This window comes from Heterodontus francisci, chromosome 7 (assembly GCF_036365525.1).
Source record: "Heterodontus francisci isolate sHetFra1 chromosome 7, sHetFra1.hap1, whole genome shotgun sequence".
Taxonomy (NCBI): domain Eukaryota; kingdom Metazoa; phylum Chordata; class Chondrichthyes; order Heterodontiformes; family Heterodontidae; genus Heterodontus; species Heterodontus francisci.
In genome coordinates, this window is record NC_090377.1 from 90,259,042 (window position 1) to 90,281,980 (window position 22,939).

Genomic DNA, 22,939 nt, shown 5'->3' on the forward strand with positions numbered 1-22,939 from the left:
AATAATAAATGTTTGTGGTAATCGGCTGAGGTGGCACAGTCAAAAGCCCTATGACATTCAAAATGAAACTAGATGTCATAATAGGAGAGGTAATGTACAGGAAAGGCTTTTCTTATGTTCCTATGATCTTAACTAATCCTCACAATTAAATTGTTAATAATGTGTATTGTAAAATATGTAGGTGATTTTATGCCAGTGTTTTGGTCAATTCTTGCCCCAGTGATGGCTGTCATTGTCTGTACTGCTAAGTAATGTTCTTTGTATCATACATGAAATTCAAATTGAAGTATTAACTGGAACTTCCATTATTGAAATTTAATTGAGAAGTAATTTTTATCTCATTATGGGAAAACTTTGTTGCCAATGTATATTGGAATGGACTTTCATCTTTGGAATGGTATAGGAATTATAGCATCATAGAATGTTTACGGCACAAAAAGAGGCTGCATGGCCCATCGTGTCTGCGCTGGCTGAAAAATGAGCCACTCAGCCTAATCCCACTTTTCAGCATTTGGTCCGTAGCCCTGCAGATTACGGCATTTTATGTGCATATACAGACACTTTTTTTAATGAATTGAGGGTTTCTGTCTGTACAACCCTTACAGGCAGTGAGTTCCAGACCCCTACCACCCTCTAGGTGAAAAACCTTTTCCTCATTTCCCCTCTAATCTTTCTATCAATCATTTTAAATCGCTGCCCCCTCGTCACTGACCTCTCTGCTAAGGTAAATAGGCCCTTCCCATCCACTCTATCCAGGCCCCTCATAATTTTGTACATCTCAATCGAATCTCCCCTCAGCCTCCTGTGTTCCAAGGGCAGCAACCCCAGCCTATCCAATCTTTCCTCATAGCAGCATTTTCCAATCCTGGCAACATTCTTGTAAATCTCATCTGTACCCTCTCTCATGCAATTACATTCTTTCTGTAATGAAGTGACCAGAACTGCACACAGTACTCAAGTTGTGGCCTAACTAATGCTTTATACAGTTCCAGCATAACCTCCCTGTTCTTATATTCTATACCTCAGCTAATAAAGGAAAGGATTCCATATGCCTTCTTAACTGCCTTATTGACCTGTCCTGCTACCTTCAGGGATATGTGGACATTCACTCCAAAGTCTCTCACTTCCTCTACACCTCTCAGTATTCTCCCATTAATTGTTTATTCCTTAACCTTGTTTGACCTCCCCAAATGTATCACCTCACACTTATCCGAGTTGAATTCCATTTCTCACTTTTCTGCCCACCTGACCAGTCCATTGATATCTTCCTGCAGTCTACAGCTATCCTTTTCGCTATCAACCACACGGCCAATTTTTGCATCGTCTGTAAACATCTTGATCACGCCCCCTACATTTATGTCCAAATTGTTAATATATACCACAAAAAGCAGGGGACCTAGTACTGAACCCTATGGAACGCCACTGGAAACAGCCTTCCAGTCGCAAAAATACCAGTCAACAATTACCTTTTGTTTCCTATCACTGAGACAATTTTGTATCCAGCTTGCTACAATTCCCTGGATCCCATGGGCTTTTATTTTTTTCACCAGTCTGCCATGTGGAACCTTGTCAAAAGCCTTGTCAAAATCCATGTAGACCACATCAATTGCACTATCCTCAGCAATCCTCCTTGTTACTATTTCAGAAAATTCAATCAAGTTTGTCACACATGATCTCCCCTTAACAAATCCATGCTGACTGTCCTTGATTAATCCGTGCCCTTCTAAATGGCACTTTGTCCTGTCTCTCAGAATTGAACAGTTTGTCCTGCCTCTCAGAATTGAACAGTTGTGGCAGGTGTGAGGATCATCCCCTCACCGGTCTGACATTGCCGCATCCCTGACGCATGCTTAGGTTTGGGCAATTTAACATGCAGAGTAGGCTTCCACTAAGATCTCACCACAAGAGAAAACCTGTTTCTGCCAATAAATAGAAAATCACAGTGATGCTGCAGACTTGAATGGGGTAGAAAAGCCACGAAGAAGTAAAGGGAAAACTTGTTCTTAGGCCTTGGCCAAAACTGAGGCCTAACAGCTAAGTCCTTTGTCTAAACAAAGCTAAATCCTTTGTTGCAATAAAAGGGGCAAACAACAGGAAAATCCCCCTGGAACCTAGACCCTACCATGTCCCCATTCGTGAACATTTACATGTAGTGGGTGGGGCAATGGCAGTCAGTTGCAATCCTGACAGGGGCTGGAGGAGGAAACTCACCATCCCATGCTTCCATCACATTCCCACCTTCTTATGCTTCCATACTCTTAACCTGTCTGTATCCCTTTGCAGCTTCTTTGCGTCTTCCTCACAGCTTAGTTTCCCAACTAACATAGTATCATCAGCAAACTTCACAGAATCACAGAATTGTTGCAGCGCAGCAGGAGGCCATTCAGCCCATTGTGTCTGCACCAGCTCTCCGAAAGAACAATTCACTTAATGCCATTCCCCCGCTTTCTTCCCATAACCCTGAACATTCTTCCTTCTCATATAACAGTCTAATTCCCTTTTTAATGCTTCAATTGAACCTGCCTCCATCACACTCTCAGGCAGTGCATTCCAAACCTTAGCCACTCGCTGCATGAAAAAGTTTTTCATGTCACTTTTGCTTCTCTTACCAAATACTTTAAATCTGTGCCCTCTCATTCTCGATCCTTTCACGAATGGGAACAGTTTCTCCCTATCTTTTCTGTCCAGACCCCTCACAATTTTGAATACCTCTATCAAATCTCCTCTCAGCCTTCTGTCTTCTAAGGAAAACAGCCCCAACTTCTCCAATCTATCTTCATAACTGATGTTCCTCAATCCTGGGACCATTCTTGTGAATCTTTTCTGTACTCTCTCCATTGCCCTCACATCTTTCCTAAGGTGCAAGGCCTAGAATTGGACGCAATACTCTAGCTGAGCCGAACTGGGGTCTTATACAAGTTCAACATAACTTCCTTGCTCTTGTAGTCTATGCCTCTATTAATAAAGCCCAGGATACTGTAAGCTTTATTAATCACTCTCTCAACCTGTCCTGCCACCTTTATTTTTTTTATTTTATTTAGAGATACAGCACTGAAACAGGCCCACTGAGTCTGTGCCGACCATCAACCACCCATTTATACTAATCCTACACTAATTCCATATTCCTACCACATCTCCACCTGTCCCTCAATTCCCCTACTTATACTAGGGGCAATTTATAATGGCCAATTTACCTATCAACCTGCAAGTCTTTTGGCTGTGGAGCACCCGGAGGAAACCCACGCAGACACAGGGAGAACTTGCAAACTCCACACGGGCAGTACCCAGAATTGAACCCGGGTCGCTGGAGCTGTGAGGCTGCGGTGCTAACCACTGCGCCACTGTGCCGCCCTTCTATGACTTATGCACATATACACCCAGGTCACTCTGCTCCTGCACATCCTTTAGAAGGGTCCTACCACTGAACCCTGGGGAACTCCACTACAAACCTTCCTCCAGCCCAAAAAACATCCATTAACCACTACCTTTGTTTCCTGTCACTCAGCCAATTCCGTATCCATGTTGCTACCGTCCCTTTTATTCCATGAGCTGTAACTTTGCTCACAAGTCTGTTGTGTGGCACTGTATGAAATGCCTTTTGAAATTCCATGTACACCACATCAACTGCATTGCCCTCATCAACCCTTTCTGTTACCTCTTCAAAAAACTACAGCAAGTTAGTTAAACTTGGATGCATTAAACTTGATCCCCTCACCTAAGTCATTGTTATAGATTGTAAATAGCTGAGGCCCAAGCACTGATCCTGTGGCACCCCACTAGTTACAAAGAACAAAGAAGAACAAAGAATAGTACAGCACAGGAACAGGCCATTTGGCCCTCCAAGCCTGCACCAATTTTGATGCCTGTCTAAACTAAAACCTTCTGCACTTCCGGGGTCTGTATCCCTCTATTCTCATCCTATTTATGTATTTGTCAAGATGCCTCTTAAACGTCGCTATCGTACCTGCTTCCTCCTGCCAACTCGAAAATGACCCGTTTATTTCTAATCTGTTTTCTGTCCATTAACCAATCCTCAGTCCAAATCAACTTATTACCGCAATCCCATGAGTTGTAATCTTGTGTAACAACCTCTTGTGGGGCACCTTATCAAATACCTCTTGAAAATCTTCAACTCTGTTGTGATCTAACTAATACAATACCAGAACTTCTTTCTAACTTTAGCTTGTAATTGCTTTGCTTGTAGGTCCAACTGGTTTACATATGGCAGCAAAATGTGGGTCACTTGGTGTACTGACCTGTCTCCTAGCCCTGCGAGCGGATCATACAAAGGTTGATCAACGAGGCTGGACAGCTATGCACTTTGCTGCATTCTATGACAATGTTTCCTGCATTAGGGCTCTGTATAGAAAGGATCCCAGTTTTTTAGAGTTAGAGACTTCAGCTGAGTAAGTGTTCAATAATCTACCTCTCATGGTCAAGTAATAAATAATAAAAATACTACAGCTACTGCATGTACTTTTATATATTTACATTGTTAATAGTGAAAATTCCATAAAATTCTAATATTGTGTTCCATGGTATATTTTTAAAATATATGGTATTGTTTTTCTTTGAGGGGCAGTTCATAATTTTTACTAGCAACAACAACATCTTGCATTGATATCATGCATTTAAAATTGTAGAACGTTCCAAGGCTCTTCACAGGAGAATGAACAAAGAAAATTTGACATTAACCACATAAGCACATATTAGCACAGATGACCAAAAGCTTGGTCAAAGAGGTAAATTTTAAGGGGCATCTTAAAGGAGGAAAGTGAGGTGGAGAGATTTAGGGAGGGAATTCCAGAGCTTAGGGCCTAGGTAGCTGAATGCGCGGCCGCCAAAGTTGGAGCGATTAGAATCGGGGATGCGCAAGAGGCCAGAATTGGAAGCAGAGATCTGAGGGTTGTAGAGCTGGAGGACATTATAAAGGTAGGGAGGGGCAAGGCCATGGAAGGATTTCAAAACAAGGATGAGAATTTAAAAATTGGCTCCTGGGTGGGGTAATGCCTCAATGTAGGGCAGCGAGCTCGAGGTGATGAGTGAAAGGGAGTTGGTGTGGGTTAGGATACAGAGTTTTGGATGAGCCCAAGTTTATGGCACATGGAAGATTGGAGGCCAACCAGGAGTGCTTTGGAATAGTCAAGCCCAGATGAACAAAGGGATGGATTCGGATTTCAGCAGCAGATGACCTGAAGCGGGGCGGAGTTAAGCAGTGTTACGGAGGTGGAAGTAGGCTGTCTTGGTGATGGAGTTGGGTGGATATGTGTTTAGAAGCTCATTTCAGGGTCAAGATTGCATAAGGTTAACGACATGTTTGGGTTAGTGTAATGAACAGCAGTTGTGAAATTTAGCAAAACTTTCTAACTGGATACCTAGTTTCAAAATGAAAGCTGGATTGTAAGCTCTCTTCCCCCCCATCAGCAACCCCCCCCCCCCCCCCCGCCCCAACCACCCTTTGCCCAGAAAGCCATGTGTGGTGTTAAGGAAGTTATAGAGTCATAGAGAGATACAGCACTGAAACAGGCCCTTCGGCCTACCGAGTCTGTGCCAACCATCAACCACCCATTTATACTAACCCTACATTGGCGGTGCAGTGGCTAGTACTGCAGCCTCACAGCTCCAGGGACCCGGGTTCGATTCTGGGCACTGCCTGTGCGGAGTTTTCAAGTTCTCCCTGTGACCGCGTGGGTTTTCACCGGGTGCTCCGGTTTCCTCCCACAGCCAAAGACTTGCAGGTTGATAGGTAAATTGGCTATTGTAAATTGCCCTTAGTGTAGGTAGGTGGTAGGGAATATGGGATTACTGTAGTGTTAGTATAAATGGGTGGTTGTTGGTCGGCACAGACTTGGTGGGCCGAAGGACCTGTTTCAGTGCTGTATCTCTAAATAAAAAATAAAATAAAAAAATAATCCCATATTCCCTACCACATCCCCACAATTCTCCTACCACCTACCTACACTAGGGGCAATTTACCTATCAACCTGCAAGTCTTTGGCTGTGGGAGGAAACCAGAGCACCCGGTAACCCACGCGGTCACAGGGAGTACTTGCAAACTCCACACAGGCAGTACCCAGAACCGAACCTGGGTCGCTGGAGCTGTGAGGCTGCAGTGCTAACCACTGCACCACTGTGTAAATATTTCCCCCAAAATAAGTTCTGTCATTTTATTGCTGGTAGTTTGTGAAGACATTCTGATTTTTCTTTTGGTTTAGATATCGCTCAACTCCACTATTGCTTGCTGCGATGGCTGGTGCATTTGATGCTTTTCAATACCTATTATCTCTTGGAGCCAACTTAACAAAGATTGACAGTGAAAGGAACAATATTGTTCATTTAGCAGCACTGTACTCCCACACAGAAATCCTCAAGTACATAATTAAGCAGAATATCCCAGAGCTACAAGTCTGGAAACTCCTCAAAGGCAGGTATCTGTTGCTTTTGACTCAGAATTCATAAAGTTCATATTTCCTAATGATGTAATTGAATTTTCATTAACTTAAAAAGAAGTCTTTTTGAGAAAGTGTTGAGAGTGTGGTGGAGACAGATTCAACTGAAGCATTCAAAAGGGAATTAGACTGTTCTATGAAAAGGAAGAATGTGCAGGGTTATGGGGAGAAGGCGGGGGAATGGCACTAAGTGAATTGCTCTTTCGGAGAGTCAGTGCAGACACGATGGGCCAAATGTCCTCCTTCTGCGCAGTAACAATTCTGTGATTCTGTGATATGGGTAAAAAGAAAAATGGTGGTTTGTTTTGACATTACTGTCAAGGAACTGAGTGCTTTGCATAGAACCGAGGAGCTTTTCTCTAACATTTTTACCTACATTTCCACCTCCTGATTCTCTCCTTAAAGCATTATCTCCTTCAAGGGTACACCTCGACAGGTGTCAGGCATCCTCCAGTACCTTGTCCAAATGACCACTCTTTACATGTGAGCCTGGATGATGTAGCTCTGCAAATCAATCAACAAAAATATTCCAGGATCAAAGGAAGATGTACCAATTTGCCTGCAAAAGGCAGGTGCCTAAGCCACCAGGGAGCTCATCTAGGGCAACCCCTATTTAACCCAAGCCAAAGGGGAGCACTTAAAAAAAAGAATAAAATCAATGTTTGTTTCCAAATCTTTAGGACTCCAGGTAATGATCCCATCTTAGACTCCCAGCAAGTCTCCAACCCCACCCCAGGACAGACAGTAACCTTGGTCTCACCAGCCATACTGACACTGGCTACATACTGGGTTGCAGTCAATCATAGAATGATGCAACACAGAAGGAGGCCATTCCCCCCATCATGCTAGTGCCAGGTCTTTGGGAGAGTTATCCAATTAGTCTGACTCCCCTGCTCTTTCCCCATCATCCTGTAAATTTTTCTCTTCAAGTATTTATTTACTTCACTTTTTGAAAGTTATTAAAACTGCTTCCACCACCCTTTCAGGCAGTGCATTTCAGAGCATAACAACACATTGTGTTGCTTTCAGTTATCTTAGCAATTACCTTAAATCTGTGTTCTCGACCCTTCTGCCACTGGAAACAGTTGCTCCTTATTTACTCTTTCAAAACCCTTCATGATATTGAACACCTCCATCAAATCTCCCCTTAACCTTTTCTGTTCTAAGGAAAACTATCCAAGTTTATCAAGTCTCTCCACATAATTGAAGTCCCTCATCCTTGGTGCCATTCTAGTAAATCTCTTCTGCAACCTCTCTAAGGCCTTGACCACCTTCCAAATGTGTGGTGCCCAGAACTGAACACAGTACTCCAGCTGAAGCCTAACCTGTCTTTTATAAAGGTTTAGCATAACTTCCTTGCTTTTGTAGTCTGCATCTACTAATAAAACCAAAGATCCCATACAACATTCTTAACTTCAAATACTTGAGTACATACACCCCAGGTCTCTCTGTTCCTGTATCCCCTTTAAAATTGCATATAAGGACATATGAACATAAGAAATAAGAGCAGGCGTAGACCATATGACCCCTTGAGTCCACTCTACCTTTCAAAACAATCATGGTTGATATTCTGTCTCAACTCTACTTTCTCACCCACTCCCCATATCCCTTGGTTCTCTGAGAGACCAAAAATCTATCTCAACCTTAAATATGCTCAATGATGGACCATCCACAACCCTCTGGGGTAGAAAAGTCAAAGATTCACAACCCTCTGAGTGAAGAAATTTCACCTCATCTCGGTCCTAAATGATTGACCCCTTATCCTCAGGCTGTGCCCCTGTGTTCTAGATTCTCCAGCCAGGGGAAACAACCTCTCAGTGTCTACCCTGTCTAGCCCGTTCAGAATATTGTATGTTTCAATGAGATCACTTCCCATTCTTCTAAACTCCAGAGAGTATAGGCCCAATTTACTCAGTATCTCATCATAGGACAACCCTCTCATGCCAAGAACCGATCTAGTGAACCTTTGCTGTAATGCCTCCAAGGCAAGTATATCCTTCTTAGATGTGGAGACTAAAACTGTGCACAGTACTCCAGGTGTGATCTCGCCAAAGGCCTATACAATTGTAGCAAGACTTTCTTGTTCTTGTACACCAGTCCCCTTGCAATAAAAACCAACATGCCATTTGTCTTCCTAATTGCTTGCTGTACCTGCATGCTAACTTTCTGCGTTCCTGTACAATTATACCCAAGTCTCTTTGAGCCTTTTTTAAAAATTCTGCTTTTCTATTCTTATTACCAAAGTGAATAACCTCACACTTCCCCACATTATACTCCATCTGATACATTGTTGCTCACTCATTTAAACTGTCAATATCTCTTTGCAGGCTCTTTGTGTCCTCCTCACAGCTTACATTCCCACCTAGCTTTGTATCATCAGGAAACTTGGATATATTACTTGGTCTCTTTGTCTAAGTCATTAATATAGATTGTAAATAAAGTAATGATGACTGTATGATCACACTATGATTTTCTACATGCATTGTTAAGACTTCCTCAATAATAGATTCCAGCATTTTCCTGATGACTGATGTCAGGTTGACTGACCTATATAGTTCCCTATTTTCTCTATCCCTCCTTTCTTGAATAGCGGTGTTACATTTGCTAACTTCCAATCTGCTGGGACTATTCTGGAAACTAGGGAATTTTGCAAAAACGTAACCAGTGCATCCTCTATCTCTGCAGTTACCTCTTTTAGAACCTTCGGATATAAGCCATCAGGTCCTGGGATTTCTCAGCTTTTAGTCCTTCAAGTTTCTCTAATACTTTTTCTCTGCTGATATTAATTACTTTAAATTCCTCACTTTTATTAGCCCCTTGTTCACCCTCTATTTCCGGCATGTAATTTGTGTCTTCTATTGTGAAGACGGACACAAAATATTTGTTCAATGTCTCTGCCATTTGCTCATTCCCCATGATAATTTCTCCTGTTTCTGCCTCTAAGTTCACTTTAGCTGCTCTTTTTATATACTTAAAAATGTTTTACAATCTGTTTTTATTTTCCTGGCTAGTTTACTCTCATTCTATTATTTCCCTTATTATCAACTCTTTGGCTGCCTTTGCTGGCTTCTAAAACTCTCCGAATCATTAGGCTTACTACTATTCTTCACATCATTATAAGCCTCTCCTTTAATCCAATACTATCCTTAACTTCTCTAATAATTTAGTTTATATTGCCTTGCCTCATTCTTCCTACCAAAATGTATCAATTCATGCCATGCGTCTGCCCATTTTGCCAGTCTGTCTATGACCTCCTGAAGTCTGTTACTATCCCCGTTATTGTTTACTATATTTCCAAGTTTCGTGTAGTCTGCAAACTTAGAAATTATGCTCTGTATATCCAAGTCCTGGTCAGAAATAGATATCAAAAAGAGAAGTGGTCCTAATACTGCCCACTGGGGAACACTATTCTATACTTCTCTCCAGTCTGAAAAAATAACCATGCACAACTACTGTTTGCTTTCGGTCCCTTACCCAATTTAATATCCACACTGCCACTGTCCCATGGGTTTTAGATTTGCTAACAAGTCTATTACATGGTACCTTGTCAAACTTTTTGAAAGCTGAAATACAAAGCTTCAACTGCAGCACCCTCATCAAACCTTCCCATTTCTTTGTCAAAGAACTTGAAGACTTTTGTTGCAGAAATTCTGATAATAAGAGTCCATCGCCCCATCCTTCATACATCAATGACCTTGTTTGGTCTCAGAAGTAATAGAACTAGGGAAGAACATGGCATATTTGCATCATAGCTTAGCTTCCAACCTGTAAAATATTCTATCAAGAATATGGTGAGAGTATACTGCAGTAGCCATGGATTTTCAGGGCCTGTAGGTTGGCAGGCTATTCAACAATAAAGGCAGTACAGCTGATCCTGATGACAATGTCCTAAAATGTATACTGTCATGCAGGCCCCCACCTGCCAAGACTGAGGCACACATTATTTTGACACATGAATATTAAAACTTAAAATTGTGGCTTTGAAGAAAAGAGGGCCTATCACAAGGAATGGCCAAGCTCCTGACTGGAAAGACATTTGCTTGCTAGCAGACAGTGTTGGAACAAAGGACCCAGTCCCTGTTTCTTCGATACACAGAAGACCTGGTCAGGCCAGTTTAGTCACACGACTAATTGGCTGTTTGAATTTGAACTTGCTACAGACTGTTTGAAAGGCGGAAAGGTGTTTGCTCCTGGACCAAGAACACCTCTCTCCTGTCTGCTCATCTCTTTCTCACAGAACTGAAGACCCATTGAAGACACATGAACCCCAAGAGAGAAAAGTCGCCTACAGTGAACAAAGTTTAAGAAAAGGCTGTGTTTGCTGACAACGCAACCACTAGGTGGCGCAGTACTTGCATATGCGCAAATTCAGGCTCTTCAACTGGGACCTCAGTGTCTGCAACGCTCAGCTGCCAGGATTAAAGATGGCGCTGCTCAGCTTATCACAGGAAATGCTTATGGCTGGATCGTTCTAGCAAACTAACCCTACATTAAGTTGGATGGAAGCCCAGTAATATGCTACTGTGTAGTTTCAGGATATTAACTGTCATCCTCAGATCCATTTAATATTCCAGTAATCCTATTAAATACAAAAGGAATTTTATGATTGAATTTCCATGTTCTGATACTTTTCAGAAGATAGTGAATTGGCACCCCGACTGATGGAAAAGAAAATCAGTCAGAGTATAAAATGTGCTGCCAATTCGATATTGTGATTCATTTATATGACTGACCAGGACTGATTTCACCAGAACGCAGCTACTAGTTCCCACCTCACTGGCCGTTCTCCCCCTCTCCGCAACCTGCTTTCTCCCTCCCCTCAGCCATTCGCTCCCACGTTTGATCGTTCTCCACGCATCGCCCAAAGTAGCAAGGGGTGACAGGGCAATGTAGGAGAGAATGGCCGAGAGGAGGGAAGCGGCGCAGCCTACAGGTAGCGGCTGGGAGGGGGGTGGGGAGGGTGGTGGGAAAGCGGGGAGCGGCGGGGAAGCGGGGAGCGAACGGCCTGAGAGCGTGGTGGTGAGGAGTGGGAACAATTTACCGACCAGTGATTTCCAAAGGTAATTATGATTTGTAATTTTACTCATGTGCTTTTTAATCAGATTTGTGAAAACAGAAAATTTGGCCCCATCATTTAAAAATTGTTAATACGATATAGCAATAACATATTAAGCAAAAAAAATTATAGTTAAATGTTTGTTTGCACATTAGATGCCCCTTAACTAGAGTGCGACTGAATGTTTTAAATAAAATATTTTAAACAGATCAGTAGTGGGAAATCTTCAAATATGAGATGCATAGATTACAAAATAAATATATTCCTATAAAGTGAAAAGAGCTGCATCAAAGTACAGATTTCCATGGAAAAGAGTAAAACTAATATGAAACTTTAAAAGGGAGGGTGTTAAAGTTAAGGCGAGCAATACTAAAGAGTAAAATAGAAAGTAGGGATGTAAAAATGGAGATATGAAGGGCTAAAAGTGAATATGGAAAAGACTGGTAGATAATACTCGGAACTACTAAGGGTCTTTATAAGCATATAAAAAAGTAAAAGCATAGTTCAAGAGAAGGTAGGACCTTTCAGGGATGATGTAGGAAATTTAATTGTGGAGAATAAAGGTATGGAAGGTATATTAAATATTAAATAAATATTTGCAATTTTTTTTACAAATGGTAGTACAAGTAAGAAAAGTAGGGGAGGATATGAGACAATTGATGGACATCACTGGAGAAAATTAATTGGTTTTGAAAAATATTCACACCATTCAGAATTGATAAGTAACCAGGCCTTGATAGGATACACTAATATTCATTATCAGCCCACTGACTCCCACAGCTACCTCGACTACACTTCTTCACATCCTGCCTCCTGTGAGGACTCCATTCTATTTCTCCCAGTTTCTCTGTCTCCGACGCATCTGCTCTGATGATGCAACCTTCCACAACAGCACCTCTGATATGTCTTCCTTTTTCCTCAACCGAGGATTCCCTCCCACTGTGGTTGACAGGGTCTTCAACTGTGTACGGCCCATTTCCTGCACTTCTGCCTTCACGCCTTTCACTCCCTCCCAGAACCGCGACAGGGTTCCCCTTGTCCTTACTTTCTATCCCACCAGCCTCCACATCAAGAGGATCATCCTCCGCCATTTCCGCCACCTCCAGCGTGATGCCACCACCAAACGCATCTTCCCCTCCCCTCCCTTGTCAGCATTCCGAAGGGATCATTCCTCCGCAATACCCTGGTACACTCCTCCATTACCCCCGACACCTCACCCCTTCCACGGCACCTTCCCATACAATCGCAGGAGGTGTAATACCTGCCCTTTTATCTCCTCTCTCCTCACTATTCAAGGCCTCAAACACTCCTTTCAGGTGAAGCAGCGATTTACTTGTACTTCTTTCAATTTAGTATACTGTATTCGCTGCTCACAATGTGGTCTCCTCTACATTGAGGAGACCAAATGCAGATTGGGTGACCGCTTTGCTGAACGCCTCTGCTCAGTCTGAAAGCATGACCCCGAGCTTCTGGTTGCTTGCCATTTCAACACTTCCCACTGCTCTCATGCCAACATTTCTGTCTTTGGCCTGCTGCAGTGTTCCAGTGAAAATCAGCGCAAGCTCGAGGGGCAGCACCTGATCTTTTGAATAGGCACTCTACAGACTGAATATTGAGTTCAATAACTTCAGAGCGTGACTGGCCTTATTTTAGTGTTTTATTTTTTAACACTGTGCCTGCTTTTCATGTAGTCAGAGCTGCTCATTGTTCCGCTATTAACAGTATCTGTGGACTAATGCTTTATCTTTCATCACAAGCATTAACGCACACTTTGCCTTTGTCCCAGGACAGCTTTGTTATTTAATCTCTCCTTCCCTATCAAACACTTCCCCTTTGTTCTCTCCCCCACCCCCTTCCCCTTCATTTGCTTAAAACCTAACTCTTTTCTAACCTTTGCCAGTTCTGATGAAAAGTCACAGACCTGAAATGTTAACTTTGCTTCTCTCTCCACAGATGTTGCCAAACCTTCTGAGTATTTCCAGCACTTTTTGTTTTTGGCTTGATAGGATACAACCTTGGCTATTGAGGAAAGTCAGAAAGAAAAAGCCTCTGTCCAACAATTTTTAATCCTCCTTAAAATGGAACTGAAGAGTTCCCTTGTTCAAGAAGGGAAAGGAGGATAAACTCAGTAACTATAGATCAGTTCATCCAATGCTGTTGGGTTTTGTGTCTAAATAGCTGGAAAATTAGAAAAACATAAAATTTTCTTTGAAAAATAACGCTCAAGTAACTACCTTATAAGTGGTAAGAATTATTAGTATTACAAAGGTTTAAATTAGTAACGTGAGTAATTGAAGAGTAGAGGCATTAATTATCAAATTATTTTTAAATAATTTAATTAAATAAATAAATCAAATAGTTAATTAAAGCACAATAAAGATTGCAGTGCAGGTGATGTGTTGCAGCTGTAGCATGTGTGAGCTGGTGAATGCCAGTGTGATCCACAGCAACCACATCTGCAGTAAGTGTCTACGACTTGAGGAGCTTCGGCTCAGTGTTGATGAGCTGGAGGCCGAGCTACAAACACTGCGATGCATCAGGAAAAGGGAAATTTACCTGGACACTTTGTTCCAGAAGGCAGTCACACTGCATAGGATAGCGTCTTCTGATCTGGTTAGTGGTCAGGGACAGGAGGGTGGGACTGCGAGTGAGGCAGGTAAGGGGATCCAGAAGGAAGAAGTAGAGGAGCCTTAGCCCTTCCAACTGTCCAACAGGTTTAAGGTTCTTTTGGCTTGTAAGAATGAGAGCAAGGGCTGCAGGGAGGATGAGCAAACTGACCATGGCACCATGGTACAGGAAGCCATTCAAGTGGGGGGAGTAAATAGGAATGCAGTGATAGTAGGGGTTAGTATAGTCAGAGGGATAGGCACAGCTCCTGCAGCCAAGAGCGAAAGTCCAAAAGGCTGTGTTGCTTTCCCAGTGCCAGAGTTCAGGACATTTGCTCAGGGCTGGAGAGGAACTTGCAGCGGGAAGGGGAGGATCCAAATGTCATGGTCCACGTGGGTACCAATGACATAGATAGGACTTGGAAAGAGGTTCTGCATAGAGAGTATGAGCAGCTAGGGGCTAAATTAAAAAGCAGAACCTCAAAGGTGGTAATCTCTGGATTACCTCAGCCATGAGCAAATTGGCATTGGGTAAATAAGATTACAGTTAAGTGTGTGGCTCAAAGATTGGTATGGGAGAAAGGGGTTTTGATTCATGGGGCACTGGCAGCAGTACTGGGGAAAGTGGGACCTTTACCTTTGGGACAGTCTTCACCTGAACAGTGCCAGGACCATTGTTCTGTGAGTCGTATAACAAGAGGGGTAGAGAGGGCTTTAAACTAAATAGTTGTATAACAAGAGGGTTGAGGAATCAAGTGAGGGATGATAATTTAGAGAGAGGAAAAGGCAAGACAGCAAAGTAGCAATAAGGGAATTGACAATCTGAGTGTGGCAGGAAGGGAAGTTTGGAAGGAAGCAAAACTGGTAACAGGATGTCGAAAAATAGGAAGAGAAATTAGAAGACAGACAAAGTTAAGGCAAAAATCAAATAGGATCAGATTGCGGAATAACGTTAACAAGACAAACGTAATGCACTCAGCATTCTTGACAAGGTAGATGATCTAGAGGTAAATGGGTATGATTTAATTGCTATTACAGAGTTGTGGCTACAGGGTGACCAAGACTGGAACTGAATATTCAAGGATATTCGTCATTTTGGAATTATAGGCAAAAAGGGGTAGCGCTCTTAATAAGGGGACGAGATCAGTACATTAGTGAGAGAAGATCTTAGATCGAAGGATCAAGATGTAGAATCAATTTGGGTGGAGCTAAGAAACAGCAAGGGGTAGCAAACATTGGTGGGAGTTGTTTATAGGGCACCAAACAGTAGTGATAATGTTGGGCATGGTATAAATCAGGAAATTAGAGGTGCATGTAACATGGGTAATACAGTAATAATGGGTGACTTCAATTTATATATAGACTGGGAAACCTAATCAGCACTAATGCTGTGGAGGATGAATTCCTGGAATGTGTATGAGATGGGTTTCGGGAGTGGTATGTTGAAGAACCAACTAGGGATTGGGCTATTTTAGATTTAGTATTATGTAATGAGAAAGGGCTAATTAAAAACCTTGCTGTAAAGGAGCCTTTGGGAAATGGTGACCACAATATGATAGAATTTTACATTAAATTTGAAAGTGATATAGTTCATTCTGAAACTAGGGTCTTAAATCTGAACAAAGGAAGCTATGAAGGTATGAGGGGCAAGCTGGCTTTGGTAGAGTGGGAAAATACACTAAAAGATTTGACAGTAGACAATGGTTAGTATTTAAAGAAGTATTACATGGTCCACAACAAATATGCATTCCTCTAAGACACAAAGACCCAACAGGTAGGTGATTGGTGGGTATCTCTTCCGAGTCTCTTTTGATTGGCCAAGTGGTTTAAATCAAGAGAGATTATTGCAGCTGAAGAGTACAGTTAAGAAATTCACTTTTAAAATATTTGACATCCAAACTAATTAATTAAATAGAATAGAGATGGCTGGGCAGGCGATGTGTTGCAGCTGTAGTATGTGGGAGCTGGTGGATGCTGGTGTGATCCATGGTGGCCACATCTGCAGCAAGTGTTGGCTGCTGGAGGACCTTTGGCTCCGAGTTGATGAGCTGGAGTCTGAGCTGCGGACACTGTGACACATCAGGGAGGGGGAGATTTACCTGGACATTGTGTTTCAGGAGACAGTCACACCCCTTAGATTAATTACATCAAATTTGGACCGTGGTCAGGGACAGGAGGGTGTGACTGCGAGTGAGGCTGGTATGGGGATCCAGAATTTAGCTTTGGAAGAGCTTCAGCCAGTGCCCTTATCCAATAGGTACAAGGTTCTTGCTCCTGGTGTGGACGAGGGCACAGACTGCAGGGAAGATGAGCAAACTGACACAGCAGAGTAGTTCAGGGTGCCATTCAAGTGGGAGGAGAAAAGAAAAATGTAGTAGTAATAGGCGATAGCATAGTTAGGGGAATAGATACTGATCTCTGCAGCAAAGACAGGGAGTCCCGAAGGCTGTGTTGCCTACCTGGTGCCCAGGTTAAGGACATCTGTCTGGACTGGAGAGGAACTGGGAGTGGGAGGGGAAGGATCCAGTTGTCGTGGTCCGTGTGGGTATCAGCGACATAGTTAGGACTAGGAAAGAGGTTCTGCTGAGGGACTATAAGCAGCTCGGGACTAAATTAAATAGCAGAACCTCAAAGGTAAAAATCTCTGGATTACTACCTGAACCATGTTCAAATTGGCAGAGGGTAAATAAGATTAGAGAGGTAAACGCGTGGCTCAAAGATTGGTGTGGGAAAAATGGGTTCCGATTCATGGGGCACTGGCATCAGTACTGGGGAAGGAGAGAGTTGTTCCGTTGGGACAGGCTTCATTTGAACCATGCTGGGACCAGTGTCCTGGTGAATCGTATAACTAGGGTTGTAGATAGAACTTTAAACTAATTAGTGGGGGGGGAGGGTTCAATTGAAGGGAAGTTTAAAAATCAAAAAGTAACGAGGGAGCAGAGGTGCAGGGTAGTGAAGAGGCGAAAGGTAATCCAAGTGTGACAGGAAGGGGCAGAAAATATAAGCAGAAGAGTGCAGCAGAAATTAGAACCAGAATTGAGTAATAATGGTAAAAAGTCAAAGCTTAAGGCTCTTTATCTGACTGCATGCAGCATTTGTAACAAGATAGATGAGTTGACGGCACAAATAGAAATAAATGAATATGACTTGATAACTATTACAGAGACGTGGTTGCAGGGTGACCAAGACTGGGAACGCAACATTCAAGGGTATTCGAAATTCCGGAAAAATAGGCAAAAAGGAAAAGAAGGTGGGGTAGCTTTGTTAATAAAGGAAGATATCAGTGTGGTGGTGAGTAGTGATATAGGTGCAATAGATCGTGATGTGGAATCAGTTTGGGTGGAAATAAGGAAAAGCTTATTAAGAATCTATCTACCTCTGCCTTATGAAAGATGAATCTACCATGGCTAACAAAAGAAGTTTAAGAGTGCATTAGATCAAAAGAAGTGGCTTATCAGGTCGCCAGCAAAATGTGGTATGCCCGAGGATTGGGGGCAATTTAGAATCCTGCAAAGGGTGACCAAGAAACTGATAAAGAAAGGGAAAAGAGAATATGAATGCAAGCTAGTGAGAAATATAAGGCGGACTAAAAATGTTTCTTTAGGGATGTGTAAAGGAAAAGATTAGTGAGGACAAATGTGGGTCCATTACAGGTAGAGATGGGAAAGTTTATAATGGAGAATAGGGAAATGGTGGAGAAACTAAACAATTACTTTGTGTCTATCATAACGGAGGAAGATACAGATAATATACCAGAAATACTAGGGAACCAAGGGACTTGTGAAATAAAGAAGTAGTACTTGAAAAATTAACTGGGTTGAAGGTTGATAAATTCACTGACCCAGATGAGTTGCATCCCAGAACGTCGAACGAGGTGGCTATAGAGATAGTGGATGCATTGGTGGTTATCTTTCAAAATTCTGCAGACTAGCAAGTAAAAATGTAATCCTACTATTTAAGAAAGGAGGGAGAGCGAAAATGGGGAACTACAGGCCTATTAGTTTGACGTCAGTAGTAGGGAAATGTTGGAATCTATTATAAAGGATGTGATAACTAGACACTAAGAAAATAATAATATGATTGGGCAGAGTCAACATGGATTTATGAAAGGGAAATCATGTTTGACAAACCTGTTGGGAGTTTTTTGAGAATGTTACTTGTAGCGTAGATAAAGGAGAACCAGTGGATGTGGTGTATTTGGATTTTCAGAAGTCTTTTGATAAGGTCCCACACAGGAGGTTAGTACACAAAATTAGAGCACAGAGGTTTGGGGGTAATATACTGGTATGGGTTGAGAATTGGTTAACGGACAGAAAACAGAGTGTAGGAATGAACGGGCCATTCTCAGGATGGGAGGCCGTTAATAGTGGTGTACCTCTGGGATCACAGCTGTTCACAATCTACATAAATGATTTGGATGTAGGGACCAAATGTAATATTTCCAAATTTGCCGATGACACAAAACTAGGTGGGAATGTAAGTTATGAGGAGGATGCAAGGAGACTTGGACAGGCGAAGTGAATGGGCAAGAATATAATGTGAATAAGTGATCCACTTTGGTAGAAAAAACAGGAAAACAGAGTATTTCTTAAATGGTGAGAGGTTGGAAAGTGTTGATTTCCAAAGGGACCTGCGTGTCCTAGTTCATAAATCACTAAAAGCTAGCATGCAGGTGCAGCAAGCATAGGAGGGGAAATCGTGTGTTGGCCTTCATCATAAGGGGTTTTGAGTACAGGAGCAGAGAAGTCTTTCTGCGATTGTATAGAGCCTTGGCAAGACCACACCTGGAGTATTGTGTACAGTTTTGGTCTCCTTATCTAAGGAAGGATATACTTGCCATAGAGGGTGTGCAACGGAGGTTCACCAGACTAATCTCTGGGATGGCAGGATTATCTTATGAGGAGAGATTGAGGAACTGGGCCTGTATTCTCTAGAGTTTCGAAGAATGAGAGGTGATCTCTGAACTGGTAATCCAGAAGCCTGGACCAATCATTGCAACAGCACACTTTGCCATGGCTGTTTAACTCACCACGGCATTAGCATCCTGCTTCCAGGTTTCCAGACCAATCAGAGTGCAGGTGTTATGACAACTCGCACCTGTAAATGGAAGGACTTCTAATTAAAGGGACCCGTCAGGGGTCAGAACGGCTGCATTCTGAATTGAATCTGAATGGTTCTACAAGGAAAACAGTGGAAGTGAGACATCGGAAGGCTATCCGCTCCTCCACCCCGCCCCAATTTTCTGAATCTGGAGGTGATGCTGGAAGTCGTGAGGGCCCGAAGAGAAATGCTGTTTCCTGTGGATGGGAGGAAGAGGCCAGCAACGCAAACCAAGCAGGCATGGCTGGAAGTTGCAGAATCAGTCAGCAGCAGGAGTGTGGTCCCTCGCAGCTAGATTCAATGCCACAAGAAGCAAGCACCACACTCTGACTTCTGCAGCATTCTCCTGCACCACACTTATGAACATGCGTATTAGGAGCAGGAATAGGCCACTCAGCCCCTTGAGCCTGCTCCACCATTCAATAAGTTCATGGCTGAATTGATTACTCCACATTTCCACCTACCCCCGATAACCTTTCACCCCCTTGCTTATTAAGAATCTATCTACCTCTGCTTTAAAAATATTCAAAAACTCTGCTTCCACCGCCTTTTGAGGAAGAGATTTCCAAAGACTCACGACCCTCTGAGAGAAAAGATTTCTCCTCATCTCTGTCTTAAATGGATGACCCCTTATTTATAAACAGTGACCCCTAGTTCTAGATTCTTCCACAAGGGGAAACACCCTTTCCACATCCACCCTGTCAAGACCCCTGAGCATCTTAAATGTTTCAATCAAGTCACCTCTTACTCTTCTAAATTCCAGTGGATACAAACCTAGCCTGTCCAATCTTTCCTCATAAGACAGCCCGCCCATTCCAGGTATTAGTCCAGTAAACATTCTCTGTACTGCGTCCAACGCATTTACATCCTTCCTTAAATAAGGAGACCAGTACTGTACACAGTCCTCCAGATGTGGTCTCACCAATGCCCCGTATAGCTGACGCATAACCTCCCTACTTTTGTATTCAATTCCCCTCGCGATAAACGATAATATTCTATTAGCTTTCCTAATTACATGCTGTACCTGCATACCAACCATTTGCGATTCATGCACTAGGACACCCAGATCCCTGCCAAAGTGGACAGCTTCACATTTTCCCACATTATACTCCACTTATCAGACCAACACATCTCACATCTCAAGTCATTCCTCCCTCTCAAGACACCTCACATCCCCATCTGAACAGCCAATGGGCACACTCACCATCATCTTAGTGCCTTCTCACACCCATCCCTCACAATCACCCTCCATGATTGTTGTCATTTCATCTGTGCCGCACAATCCATTTCTCACATTCATAACTATGCTTTCTGTCCTTGACAGAGAAGAGAGCACACAACTCCAGGGAGAGGCAGAGAACCAGGGCGTGACCCTGCAGTCATAGCCACCCTGATCACTGCGGACTAGGAGGCCTTGGAGATCAACATAATGGCAGCATTCAGGGGCATAGGCAATGGAGAGATGGGGGTCTCCCACATACCTGGTGACTGAATTAGATATCACACTGTCAGTAGGCATGTAACAGTCACTAATATAAAAGCAAAATACTGCGGATGCTGGAAATCTGAAATAAAAACAAGAAATGCTGGAACCACTCAGCAGGTCTGGCAGCATCTGTGAAAAGAGAAGCAGAGTTAACGTTTCGGGTCAGTGACCCTTCTTCGAAACTGACAAATATTAGAAAAGTCACAGGTTATAAGCAAGTGAGGTGGGGGTGGGGCAAGAGATAACAAAGGAGGTCTAGATTGGACCAGGCCCCACCCCCGGCTCACTTGCTTATAACCTGTGACTTTTCTAATATTTGTCAGTTCCGAAGAAGGGTCACTGACCCGAAACGTTAACTCTGCTTCTCTTTTCACAGATGCTGCCAGACCTGCTGAGTGGTTCCAGCATTTCTTGTTTTTATTTCAGATTTCCAGCATCCGCAGTATTTTGCTTTTATTTTAGTGTTTAATTCACTGCCACTTCTCTTCCAGGAATGCCTACCTTGAAGAAGTTCTGCTCTTCTCTCCGATGGGATTTTTGTTTGTCTCTTTTACCTTGTTCACCTTCATTGCTTTCTATTGTTTGCCTTTGCTCCGTGACCTATTGGTCAGCTATGTGGCCTGGTCCAATCTAGACCTCCTTTGTTATCTCTTGCCCCACCCCCACCTCACTTGCTTATAACCTGTGACTTTTCTAATATTTGTCAGTTCCGAAGAAGGGTCACTGACCCGAAACGTTAACTCTCCTTCTCTTTTCACAGATGCTGCCAGACCTGCTGAGTGGTTCCAGCATTTCTTGTTTTTATAACAGTCGCTAATGTTGAATTGCTGTCATCATTAACTGAAATGTCAAGATCTGCACAAAATTCACTTTGAACCCTTTCCCCATGTCAGTTGTAATTCGGATCTTTCATCTCTCGCAGGTCCTTCAAGGGTGACACGAGCTGGAGCGGGAGAAAGCCAAAGAGTCCTCAGAGGAGAGCACGCACTCTGAGGAAGCACTGTCACATAACTCATGCACACCCTCCACCACCACAGATAAACACACCTCAGTGGGGACTCCAATCGAGATAGCTAGGATGTCACATGATGAGGAGCATATCATACATGACCAGGAGCAGTTTCTCAAACAGAGAAAGCAGTGGAAAGTCCCTGGAAACTGCAGGACACACCAAGCTGCTCAGCTGTATGCACATTCTTAAAATTCTTTCGTGGGATGTGGGCATCACTGGCAAGACCAGCATTTGCTGTCCATCCCTAATTGCCCTTGAGAAGGTGGTGGTGAGCTGCCTTGAACCGATGCAGCCCATCTGGTGCGGGTACACCCACAGTGTTGTTAGGGAGGGAGTTCCAGGATTTTGACCCAGTGACAGTGAAAAAACAGCGATATATTTCCAAGTCAGGATGGTGTGTGACTTGGAGGGAAAATTGCAGATGGTGGTGTTCCCAGTCCCACGCATCTGTTTGCCTTGTCCTTCTAGGTGGAACAGGTCGCGTGTTTGGAAGGTGCTGTCGAAGGAGATGTGCTGAGTTGCTGCAGTGCATCTTATATATGGTACACACTGCTGCCACTGTGTGCTGGTGGTGGAGGGAGTGAATGTTTAAACTGATGGATGGGGTGCTGATCAAGAGGCTGCTTTGTCCTGAATGGTGTCAAGTTCCTGAGTGTTGTTGGAGCTGCACCCATCCAGTGGAGAATATTCCATCGCGCTCCTGACTTGTGCCTTATAGATGGTGGACAGGCTTTGGGAACTCAGGAGGTGGGTTACTCGCCATAGAATTCACAGCCTCTGGCCTGCTCTTGTAGCCACAGTATTTATGTGGCTGGTTCGGTTCAGTTTCTGGTCAATGGTAACCCCCCAGGATATTGATAGAGGGGGATTCAGCGATGGTAATGCCGTTGAATGTCAAGGGAAGATGGATCGACTCTCTCTTGTTGGAGATCGTTATTGCCTGTCACTTGTGTGGCGTGAATGTTACTTGCTACTTATCAGCCCAAGCCTGAATGTTGTCCAGATCTTGCTGTATATGGGCATGGACTGCTTCAGTATCTGGGGAGTTGTCAATGGTACTGCACGTTGTGCAATCATCAATAAACATCCCCACTTCTGACCTTATGATGAGGGAAGATCATTGATAAAGCAGCTGAAGGTGGTTGGGTCTAGGACACTACCCTGAGGAATTCCTGCAGCAATGTCTTGGGGCTGAGATGATTGGCCTCCAACAACCACAACCATCTTGCT

The 22,939-nt window shown here is 43.2% G+C and overlaps 1 protein-coding gene across 1 annotated transcript in view; it reads left to right on the forward strand.

Annotated features, from left to right (window-relative positions):
* The window catches only part of ankar (ankyrin and armadillo repeat containing), a 255,424-nt gene that overhangs the window by 73,879 nt on the left and 158,606 nt on the right, over window positions 1-22,939 (forward strand). The window contains exons 7-12 of the mRNA XM_068036280.1: window positions 4,205-4,406; window positions 6,216-6,428; window positions 7,818-7,876; window positions 10,013-10,160; window positions 13,911-14,161; window positions 19,237-19,449. Of these exons, the coding sequence (XP_067892381.1) occupies window positions 4,205-4,406; window positions 6,216-6,428; window positions 7,818-7,876; window positions 10,013-10,160; window positions 13,911-14,161; window positions 19,237-19,449 (1,086 nt within the window). The remainder of the gene's footprint in view (window positions 1-4,204; window positions 4,407-6,215; window positions 6,429-7,817; window positions 7,877-10,012; window positions 10,161-13,910; window positions 14,162-19,236; window positions 19,450-22,939) is intronic.